This window comes from Lingula anatina, chromosome 7, assembly GCF_051362555.1.
Source record: "Lingula anatina isolate TDL-2025a chromosome 7, LinAna3.0, whole genome shotgun sequence".
In the NCBI taxonomy this organism is placed as follows: domain Eukaryota; kingdom Metazoa; phylum Brachiopoda; class Lingulata; order Lingulida; family Lingulidae; genus Lingula; species Lingula anatina.
This window is the reverse complement of record NC_141773.1, coordinates 10,012,319-10,024,349: the sequence shown is the minus strand read 5'-3', so window position 1 is coordinate 10,024,349 and position 12,031 is coordinate 10,012,319. Positions and strand designations below refer to the sequence as shown.

At 35.7% G+C, this 12,031-nt stretch overlaps 1 protein-coding gene across 1 annotated transcript in view; it reads left to right on the top strand.

The window, feature by feature from the left end:
• The window catches only part of LOC106154020 (proprotein convertase subtilisin/kexin type 7-like), a 40,924-nt gene extending 29,094 nt beyond the window's left edge, over positions 1 to 11,830 (top strand). The window contains exons 7-16 of the mRNA XM_087017128.1: positions 1,308 to 1,501; positions 2,098 to 2,198; positions 2,756 to 2,923; positions 4,168 to 4,275; positions 4,660 to 4,762; positions 5,546 to 5,702; positions 6,167 to 6,261; positions 8,463 to 8,556; positions 9,045 to 9,159; positions 9,385 to 11,830. Coding sequence (XP_086873254.1) covers positions 1,308 to 1,501; positions 2,098 to 2,198; positions 2,756 to 2,923; positions 4,168 to 4,275; positions 4,660 to 4,762; positions 5,546 to 5,702; positions 6,167 to 6,261; positions 8,463 to 8,556; positions 9,045 to 9,159; positions 9,385 to 9,987 — 1,738 coding nt within the window. The 3' untranslated portion in view covers positions 9,988 to 11,830. The remainder of the gene's footprint in view (positions 1 to 1,307; positions 1,502 to 2,097; positions 2,199 to 2,755; positions 2,924 to 4,167; positions 4,276 to 4,659; positions 4,763 to 5,545; positions 5,703 to 6,166; positions 6,262 to 8,462; positions 8,557 to 9,044; positions 9,160 to 9,384) is intronic.
• The last annotated feature ends 201 nt before the right edge of the window (positions 11,831 to 12,031 follow it).

Below are 12,031 nucleotides of genomic sequence, written 5' to 3'. Positions count from 1 at the left end.
TTCACGGGAATAAACGCGTCCATATGAAAATAAGAGCTTATAATAACTTGAAACGGAATAAAGTTTGCACGATCATGACAGTGAGTGAGTAGCCCCCCCCCCCCACATGCACACAAATACCCACGAATGTAGGCCTAACAAGAAGCAAACAAGAAGCAGAGAACGCCATAAATGTTGTAGTAGTATTAAGCATCCTAAAGGTAGTCACGCAGCAAAACTTTTGTGTTCTTTAAAAAATCTGAGAAAATATTATAGCAAATATAATACAATTTAAATAATTGAAATGCATTTCTTTCCAACATTCAGTTTACGTACGTTTTTTGGTAGCCTCTCAAAGTTTTAAACCTCAAATATTGGAGACCATAATAGAGTCAGCCAAGGACACGTTTGGGGAACACGTTAGAACACGTCATGATGGACATTAACAGGTGTAGGACCATAACAGAGCCTCTGGTAAACAGTTTAAACCAAGGGACCGAACTTGATTTGAGGACCAGAAGAGAGGCTTTACACACACACACACACACACACACACACACACACACACATGCACACACACACACTTGACCTAGAGTTAAAAGGATATTATAGTGCCTGTGGGATCTTAAAATTTTATAATGAAAAATCTTTGGTCTCAATATGCTGTTGATGCTTAAATATCAATTGCCCACCTTGTAAAATTAATGCTATTTTTAAATAAAATACATAGGCAACGTCTGTCTTTAACACCTGGGGTAAAAACATGAATGACCAGGGTCCATTTTCAAAATTTGGAAATGTTCTTACATGAGAATAATGACAGCTGGATCTGACAGCTCCCTGACCTCTGAGACAGCATCAACTACTAGCATTTCACAGCCCATGTGACCGTATACTACCACCAACTAACCTAGCTAAGACTGGGTTCCCATAACTAGATCGATCTAACAGGATCTAACAGGATCAATCAATCTCACGCCTACTGAAGCTGCTAAATGATCATTAATTACCCCCTAGCAGCTTCAGTAGGCGTGACAGACATCCAAGCCGCTTAAGTTGATTGCAATTTATTAAGAATCCTCGGAGATAGATTGATCCACAGTTAGTACGATAGGGTCTGGGAATGGTCTTGAAAAGGGTGCACTTTTTACATTGCTAACACCCACTTTATCTTACTTTTGGTATGTAAAGTGATAGTTTGATAAGTTTTGAAAAATAAGCCACTGTTCAAACTACATTGTATGCCCAACTACACCCCCTTAAGACATACCCTTTGTTTATATCTGTCAAATTTAGTTCTTATGCCTTTTTGTGTTTATTCCTTATAGCTGGGGTCCAGATGATGATGGCAAAACAGTAGATGGCCCCCACATCTTGGCACAAACTGCTATGGAAAAAGGTGTCAACTTTGGTCGTCAAGGCTATGGGAGTATCTATGTGGTTGCCAGTGGCAATGGTGGTTTCCATGGAGACAACTGCAACTTTGATGGCTATGCAAATTCAGTTTATACTGTTACTATTGGTAGGTTGGGAACTATTAGGCAGAAAAAAGTACAGGTATTTCTAAACAGCCTTGTTGCCCATTACTTATGTTCAGAAATACATGATTTCTTATTTGAGGCAGAAATATTGCATTTCAAATCCATTTACTTGCAGACTTAAGGACATATACCCATAAATATAAGGTACTTAGTTTGTAGAATGATGCACAAAATGCAAGTCTTAGATTTCTTATTTGGGTGAAGTTATTTGGTGACTTATTATTAGTGTATGCTAAGGGTATTAAGTATGTTTAAAGGTATCCTTAGGCGGGTTTTCTTGCCAAATCAAATTTTCCTTAAAATGTTTTTCTTCTTCTCTTGAAATGTTAAGTCGACCTGTCCCTGCAGTTGAATATAGATGAAAACCAGTATTATATAAAGGCATGTTTTAGCCTGTTTTTTTTTTTTGTTGTTTTTTTTTGCAAACTGGGTATGTGACATTAAGGAGTTTTAATGAAAACAATATTATTATTCCATACTTTATGTAATATGAGAATCTTAGTATGATCTGCTTTTAACCTTGAAGAAACAAATTTATAGAAAATTGGAAGTTTAACATCTCCTTGTTGTAATCTAGGGGCTGTTGATGAATTGGGGAACATGCCTTATTATGCAGAAGAATGTGCTTCTATGTTAGCAGTCACTTTCAGCAGTGGAGGGCCTGGCTTGAGAAATGTGGTGAGATACACAATATGAGTCAGAAACATCTTCGGGTGAAGATAAAACTAAATATTATGACAAGTAATATGTTCCATCTATTGTAATTGATATTTAACTGGATTTAAAGCCACATATAAATTACAGACCTTTGATCAAACTAAGCTCAATAAGTAAGCTTGAAGGTATTCTAACAAGGGTATTCCTGCCAAGTTGGATATTTTATATGAAAAGAAATTTTTCCTTCCCCTCATATGTTGCTTAACCTGCCCCTGCCCTTGAATTTGGATATTTTATATTTAGTGCACACAGTGCTGCACAGTCAATCAGACCAGCATGTCTTCCTGTACATGTCAGGAGGAAATATTGATGTCATCTACCTTCATTTGAGGGGGTTTATTGCTTTTAAGGTCTGATTTGTTTTGCAGGGTATGTAGACATAGAGGATATGATGTTGAGACTTTTTTAAATGCAGATAATATACCTTGAGGACAAATGACTAGGTTAAGTTACAGGATATTAAGATATTGTAAAAAAAGTAATAAAATTTGAACTAACTTTGATGCAAAATATTGTAGGTGACAACAGATTGGATGGTGCGTGGAGGCACTGGTTGCACTGATGAACATTCCGGGACCTCAGCTGCTGCCCCACTGGCTGCTGGGATGATTGCGCTGATGCTTCAGGCACGCAGCTGCTTGACATGGAGAGATGTGCAGCACATTATTGTAATGACTGCTGTAAAGGTATGCGTAGTTTTGAGTTTGAAAATGAAATTCTGGTAATAATCATATACATAGTTCTGAACATGACACTCCTCATTAACATTCAATTTTTAAAAAAATGTATATTGTTGCAAAAGGGTCTTAGCCGCCTTTAAGGCGAATATTATCCAACAAAAACTAACATCATGGTCTCACCCACGTGAACACATGAAGACTGCCACGTTCCACACAATCCAATAACTACTACGGTCCGTACTCACTCATAATTTTGCTCACAATTGCGTTGTCACCTCCAACACAATACAATTCTTGACATATATTCTTTGCAGCAATTTCTTCAGAGGGATACTGCAAACTAAGGTCTGAATAACTTTTCATTGATTGTGATCATGTCAGTTGAGTTGTTGTATGCCATCTTTGGTAAAATGTAATTTTAATTATAAATAAAATTCAAAGTCATATTAAAATTGTGTAGAGTTCACTAGTGTAATTCAGTACTCTGAGTAGTCAACAGAGAGATTGGGCCTCAATTGAATAAATTCCTTGGCTTAAATATTTAGAATCAATTATCTACTTACAAAAGTGTTTTTAAAAAAGATAATAACTGATATTCTTAAATGAAAATTATCTAACACTAGCCAGAAAACTTTCATACTGTTAGCTTACAGCCAACCTGGACGTAGGCCTGCATCAGGCTATATACTGGGTTACTTCTACCCTGCTCATAAATTTATATCTTTATCTTTATGTTATTTAATTTTTTTTATTTTATTCTGATCAGTTTTTCACTTAGCAATTTTTTGAGTGATTTACTATTTTGGATAATATCCAAGATGTGAGGAGAGTATATTAGAAAAAAGACATAGAAAAAAAAGAAAAAAATATACCATTAAGTTATTTTCAAAAATTTTCCTAAAGAGGCCATACATTTTATTGGAACCCAAAGAATAGTTTTGCTGGTGAAGCTAAAGAATCATATCCTGGCCAAGAATACAAAAGCCAGCAGTTCTTTGAATGAAGGGTGCAAATGGAAAGCAGTGTTGTAACCCATATTTTGTGCATATTGATTTAAGCATATTGAACTTAAATGTATGAAGAAATTCAGCTATTAATGTTCACTTGATTTGGAAATGTACCAGTAGCTAGAGGCTGCAACTTAACAACTTTTGCCCATGCATATATTTTTGTTTGTTTAGTTACTAGACAGTGTTTCTGCTTTGAACCATTAGATCCTTAGTTATGGGCCCATACCCTTATCACTCCAGGTAGATGAACAGGCCGGCCACTTCACCACCAACCAGGCAGGCCTCCACCACAGCCACAAACATGGCTTTGGACTCCTGGACGCTTGGAGACTTGTCAACGCAGCAAAGGCATGGACTAGTCGTTTTTGAACTTAAACATCACTATAGAGTTGACTGAAAATAATTATATTTCCATCCATACACTGTGTAAATCCAAAGCTACATGTATTTATCTGGTTCAGAATCAGTGGGACATATCCAAATTACTATAAATATTTATCGCAGAATTTATGACAAGCAATGAACAACATGCAACTATTAGTTTATAAGAGCAAGCCAGGCATTACAGAGTTCAATATACTGCTACTTGTATGCATCTCAACTTTTAAAATTGCTATAACAATGAGTTTTAATTGATAATGTTAAACCACCAAAAATTGAATACGTATTATTGTGTGTTGAATAAAAATTAGAAGTATGTATTCTTTAAAGTACATATATGAACAAATTAAGGTGTGGGATCCAGTGCCATGGATGTCAACATATTCATCACAAGAGGTCACTGTACATACTAAAATACCAAGACATCCCCAAGTTTTAGAACTGAATATGACAGGTATGTTACATTTTTTGTATACAATTCAGAGTGCAGTGTTGATGATAATTTTAGTAAATGAATGTTTAATTATTAAAAAATTAAGAGAAAAACATATACCCTTTAAATTAAAAGATTTAACATAAAATTGTTTTGAAGGAAATTTACTGACTTACGGTAATGATGGGATCTTTTCATTGGGAAAAAATTATCAAATTTTCAGATGCATAATTTTATAATCACAAAAATTATATTTTTGTATAGCATTTGTGGTGCTTTTACTGTGTAGAATGGAACTATATATAGATTAGCCTTTTTAAAAATTTTGTTGCTACCACTCAATAGGGATGATCTAATGTAAATAGTAATTACTGTAGTTTTATTTTATATTATATAGTTTTCGTGTAGGAAAAATTTACAAGACCTGGTATAGTCCATGAAAGTATTTAAGACCTTTTTTTGCAATGAGCAGTTTACTAAACTGGACCGGTCCACTGTGACAGATTGCTAGCCTGACGTAATTTCTGCATCCTTTGTGCCACCATGAAACTGGCATTGGTCTGGTCATAGACAGGAGGCACAAGCATCGCTTTGATTGCAAAATGAATACTGAATGATCATCCAGTTGTCGGCATTTAAAGTATTTTTTTTCTCTCAAACAGGGCTGTACTTCAGGACGCAGAAAGGACATTGTCCAGTGTAAAGGGGGCTTAACAGAATTATTTTGTCTTATGTTAAGCAGCTTTTCATTGTAATGTTGAAAAATTGATTTATTACATTTTATTTATTTTGATTTTTTTCTAGTTTCAGAAGAAGTCCTAGCAGGATATAACCTATTTCTACTTGAGCATGTGCAGGTGACAGTGACCTTGAGTCACCCCCACAGAGGCAGTCTTGACATTCATGTGACATGTCCTAGTGGGACTGATTCTGTTATAGCTACACCAAGACCTAAAGACAGGTACAAAGTGTACTCACCACAGATAGCTATATATTCTTAGATAACCTTCTAACAATTCTGGATGGGAAAAAATCAAACTTTGTTTTTAAGAACATTGTAATTACTTATAGATATTTAAGTTATAGTTTCAAATATTTTGTCTCAAAGTAAGTGATTATTATCACTAAAATATCAGCTAAGTACAATTCCTTGGAACCATGAATAATCGTATTGATAACACCTTACTTGTTCTATATTTGTACGTGCCACTTGAAACCTAAATGAACTCTCATTATTGGCTCCCTGTTCTCCCCCCCTCCCTCATCTATCTCTGTCTCCATTGTTAAAAACAATTATTGTGTCACAGTGGTAATTTGGATTTTCGTATTTTAAGCTTGGATTTTTGGTACTAGAAAATAGCATTTTAAACCTCATTTAAATGCATGTATATGTAGTATAATTGATTCATTTTTCTTTTTATTCAGTTCATCAGATGGTTTCCAAGGTTGGACATTCAGCACAGTGAGATGTTGGAGTGAGAACCCAGTAGGAATTTGGAAACTGAAGGTCACAGATAGAGGTCAGCACCATATACATGTACAGTACAAAGTAAGGTATCAAACATCCTGGCCTGTTAACCTTGCTTTCTGTTGCCAGGACCACGTTTTGTATGTCAGCCTGCATCATTTACTGCAAGGTTAACCCCATATGGACCATGGCCACATGTATGCAGTTTAATATTCTCACTTACCCCATGGGCCAAATGCCCAGAACTGCAAATTTCTCTGATTAAATTGCTGAACTGACAAGCGCTAGAAAAATTGCGGTCTCCGGGCCATCCCATCCTCCAAGTACGTGATGATTTTGTGTCCCTTCGACCTGATGTATTTGACAAGATGCCTTATAAGTTTAGAAAATATGAATCTAGAAGTAGCTAGACTGAATGGAAGTGAATTATAAACAAATGATCTTTCTTTCCCATCTATGATCCAAGTAAATCCTAAAAAGGTGCGTTGATCGGGAAAAACAAAAATGTGGAAATAAGCAGATTTCAAATTGTATGAAAACACGTATTCCCCTTTCTTAAATATATCTCTGGCTACGCTGAAATCTTTGTACTTAAATTTGAATTTGAATAAGTGGGGATCGATGTACCTGCAATCTAATACCAATCGAGGTTTACCGGACCTACTGTAAGCAACGGATAAAGGGTTGGTAACGTGGGGCAGAAAATGTACCTCTGAAATGCAACATTTGTTCAACAAAGCTGTAATTTCGCTGGATATAAAAGTAGCGTTTTCCAAGGCTGATTTGTTTTTTCTGAGAAAGACCTCAGGCGTATCTTTAAAAGGAATTTTGTAACCTGATTCAATAACTTCCAATAAGTGGGAACAAGCCACTGTTTCAACCCATTTTGAAATGTATGACTTAAATCTACCTACGGGTAACAAAAATCAATTTTGTTATGCAAAACATTCTGTTTGGGATAACTGCTCAAAGTCACATTCTAATCATTTACTTTCACTTTTGTTTGAACATTTATTGTCACAAGATAAACATGCATTTGTGAGTATAACAGTGTCTACTTATCGTTTCATTCTTGCTCTGTCTGGCATCAATGTGCTTTTTAAGGATGCGCTTTTTGTCCTCTGAGCCATCTGCAACGGGCTTTGAACTGTTCTCTTCAACAACAAGCTAACCTTGAGAGCTGGAATCTGCTATCTTTATAAGCTTCTGTCTGGCTAATAAGACCGTATACCTTCCCAGATTTTCTCCCAGGCCTTCTCCAACATGTTGTTTGCAGCCTTTTTGCATCTTAGGATTTCGTCAGCGCCATTTAGCTTCCTTAAGACTTGATCGTTCACCTTGTACTATTGTTTGTTGCCCTTTCTTCTATACATGTAAGAAGAGGATACTTTGTCCTCTATGTTAGGGATATGCTTTTGTGTTAAGTCCATGGACTCGGAAAATTGTTTAAGATTGGCGGCTATCATGCTCTGTAGGTTGTATATATCTACTGTTTGGGAGGCGACGACCTGGGTTTTAACTTTCTGGGTTATGATGTCGTTTAGGGACTTTCTCCTCTGTTAGGAACCAACTCACCATCTTGAGACATCTTGAAAATTTTAGTGTGTCCTGACTGCTATAAGTTGTTGGGCTAGAACTGAAGTGCTACTATAAAGTACACCTAATAGTCACACCTCATTTTTCATTTTTCACTATGTGCTGTACCGTGAAAAATATTCATTAGTGGGCATCGGTGCATTTTTATTGTTGCATCAGCCGACTCTGAACACTTAATAACTTAACAACTATCTCTGTTGGTTGTGATACCCTTGGACCACACCCTGTGGGCGGTACATGGTCAAGAGGCAGTTCATCTGATCTATTAGTTTTATTGGCCTTAACCTCCTCAACTCTCCAATTGCTGTGATAAGCATGGTATTGTGTTATTATAAAGTTGTTGGTTTATCTTTTGGAAAGTTTTACTTCAAATATATAATCTAATTTAAGATGAAGTTATAAGTCTAAATCCATATTGAAATACTGATTTCAACTTAATAAAGAATTACATACATCGATATTTAGTTGAATATTGTCTGTAATATTTGTGGGTTAAGATTATTAAGAAGTATATTAGTGTTTCTCTTTATTGAAATGCTGATTTTGACTTACAAACATTGATATTAAATTAAATAATTATGTATGGGTAAAGAGTCTTAAGAAAATTCTAATTGATCTTACATTTCTTCCATATCTGAAACTTTACTTTTTGACCAGGAAACCACATCTTTCCATTTGGCATCTTTGAGAAATGGCAGTTGGTATTGTTTGGATCTCAGATGAACCGTGGAAATTTTGAGGCAAGAAAGAGGTAATGTATACAGTCTCTATGACATGAATAATAGTGGATTTCACAGTTATCATGGAAGTTTTAAACATTAATTAGCTGAGTTATTGTAAAATAAAGTGTTTGAACAATTAAAATACCATGTGAAAGCTGATATTTCATTTTTTCCATTTTTTTGTGTAATAAAAGGAGGAGAGATAGTATTACGCTACACTTATTATCTCTCTCTCTCTCTCTTTCTCTCTCTCTCTCAGTATCTTGTCCTTGCTGGACATTGACTATTATATTGACCTCCACAACTCCTTTTGTTCAGATGAACCTCAGATTTGTTTTACTGGACACACCCATCCATAAACCTAAACTCTTGACAAAGCCAACACGCAGTCTTCCTCTGCTTCTCTTTCCTCTGATTTTCCCTGTGATCGCTAAACACTCCCACCCTCCTTTCCTCACCATGTGTCCTGAAAAACCCGCCAAATAAGTTTTGATCATATATTTTATTGTTTTCTAAGACTAATATCAGATGCTGTGTCTGGGAGGTATCTTTATGACAACTTCACAAAGCCTTGTCCACCCCCTCCTGCCAACCAAGGTCCTGAAGCCAGCATTCCACCCAAAACTCTTAAGGTAAATGCCTTGTCTCCAGTTTACATTGTAATGTGGTATTGCAGTCAACAACATTTTATAGTATTATTTGAAGTGTTTTTTAACCTTGAGATTTTTACTTGAGTTACTTCATAAAATGTCAGCTCATTCTTTACTTTGGCTGATGATGAAAATTCATTTGTTAGTTGGAATGGACTTTTTTGATTTTGATAGAAATGTGTAATATTTTTTCAAATTCTGTTTTAGATTATTTTGCTGATAGGTGTGTTCTGCTTTCTGGTGGCACTATATGACACATTTGAATACATGTTTTGTTACAATGATGAAAAGAAAGCTGCCTTGGTGCAGCCAGGGAGTGCAGGATCCATGGCAACCAGTGGTAGTCATGTCAACAATTCCCATGTTAATAACCCTGGCAACAGGGGTTCAGAATATGCAAGACTCCTCAGCAATATTGAGGAAAATATCCCCATGGTAGAAATGCCAAGAAATATACCTGACAGGACCTCAGCAGACCGTCAAAGTAGTTTCCATGACAACAGTTCCTATGACAGCACAAGAGAGGCAGATAGTGGCCAAAACTCACACCATAATTTTAGTCAATATCAACACAATTCAAATGCAGACTCTTCTGTATTGTATGACAGTGAAGTGGATGGAGATTTAGGTTTGGGATCCACAGGACAAAACACAAAGAGTGTAGGAGCATTCAGTCAGGCTGCTAATATTGAGAGAAGTGGCAAAGAAACTGGAATCCAAAAATGGAAAAAGACAATGTCAAAACTTAGCATGGGGAAATTTGAGGAAGTCTCTCTTCTAAGTAGTCCAGATGGAGATGTGTCTGAGTAAAATTTCACACCATCTATCATCTTATATAAGTTTGTGAGGAAGAATAATTCCTGCAGATTTTCTCAGACCAGAGCAGTGACATTGGAGCCTTTAGAATGACAGAGCTGGAGAAAAATAAGCTGTGAATTTAAATTGTCTCTTTAATTTTCAAGACTAACAAGTAGTTTTAAATATGTTACCATAGATGTGTACTAATATCGGTCTGTGTTTCATCATTGTTCAAATTACTAGTTTTTGGTGCATTGTGTGTTTAAAGGTTCTTCCATTGTTTTATACTACTACTCAAGCTGCTAGATATAATTAACAGTAGTCAATTACCTCATTGTAACTCAATGGGGTGTACCAGACAATTAAGCTGATTACACTGAAAGCACTTTCAGGCCTACCCAACTACCAGACTCGGCACCGAATGATCCAGAATTCACCGGTAGATCAGACCACACTACCCGTTTTCAAGGTGTGTGTCAGATCGCATTACACAGTATCATACCCTGAACAAATTTTGAGTGGTGATGCAATGCTTTTCAACCCCGCTGAGAATCGTCCCTATCACATCACGTACTAGGCAAAAGCGGTGTCGCGTCTGATACTGTGTAATGCGATCTGATACACACCTTGAAAACGGGTAGTGTGGTCCGATTTACCGGTGAATTCTGGATCATTCGGTGCCGAGTCTGGTAGGCCTGACTTTAGTGAGTAACCCTGCAGAGTTAGATCAATCTAGCTAGTATGATGGGTTTATGGGAACGCAGCCTGTGGTTGCTCTATACCATCTAAATTCTTTCAAGTGAATGTTATCTCTATTTGCATCTTAAGTGTTTTGCATCTCATCTGCTATCAATCGATATATATACTGACAGTCAATGAAAACGCATCATTTATTTATCAAATAATATTTTAAGTTCCTTTAGCACATTAAGAAAATAACAGTTTTCGTGTGAAATATGTGAAATATGAAATAGTGGTCAGTCCACTCTCCAAACAAGTGCATTTGTACTCCTTTGTATGGTTTGAATCGATTCTGGGTAAAAAAGTACAAGAAAGTTTTCTGATGCGTTTTCATTGACTGTCAGTGTATATAAAACATATTTCTGATATACCAAAGATCACTTTGTATTTTAAATTTGACTTTAAGATTTAATATGTGGTTTACAATTTTAAATATAATTTCCTTGTCCTGTGATTGTTCAATTTTAGTTTCAGCCATTGGCTTATTCATAAGTAAGTTTTTTTTAAATTGAAATACATTATTTTATGTAATAATGAGGCGCTTACTGGATTAAAATTACTTTGCAGTATAAGTTGGGCTTATCAGACAAAGATAATGGTGTTTAGATATTTTATTTTATTTCTTCTGATTTGCATTTAAGAAGGTTAATGTTTAAAGGTACACTCCATGGGTTTGAAAATGTTCTAAATGCTTATTTTTGCTAACCACAGCTTCCTATAAACCTTCCATACACCTTAAAATGATTTAATCCCTAAAATAGTTTTTTCTTCTTTTTTTATACCTAATGTTGACATTTCCATCAAAGGTAAGGAAGATTCTTGTTGGTTATAATGACTGACCAGTCATTTTAAACTAAATCAACCTTTATTAATTCAATTAAAGTTCGAATCCAAGTGCAGAGAGAGATAGGTGAGAAATTCCTGAGTACATGAAAATTGCTTATTTTTGTGGGAAAATCCTTTTGGTGGTTACATCCCATGGAGTTTCCCTTTAAACGCTTATTCATGTATACATGTTGGTTAGATACACTACATGTAGTTCTTCCAGGTTTGGAATGTTTATAGTGAATGCTTTAAAAGAAAATCCTGTGGTGCAATAAACAATCGCCTTAAACATTTGAGTGATTTTGTTCACATTTCGTAAGTAGCTTTGAAAGTCATGGAAATCATAAGTAACATCAACATTATTAGTCCGGTTGCTTAGGGCAAAAAAATGGCTAAATCGTGACACAGCGGATAAAAGCACCAAATTTTGCATGTGGGTACCTTTTGACATACTAAATCAAATTAGAGCCGTAGCCCACGGAAAAAATTT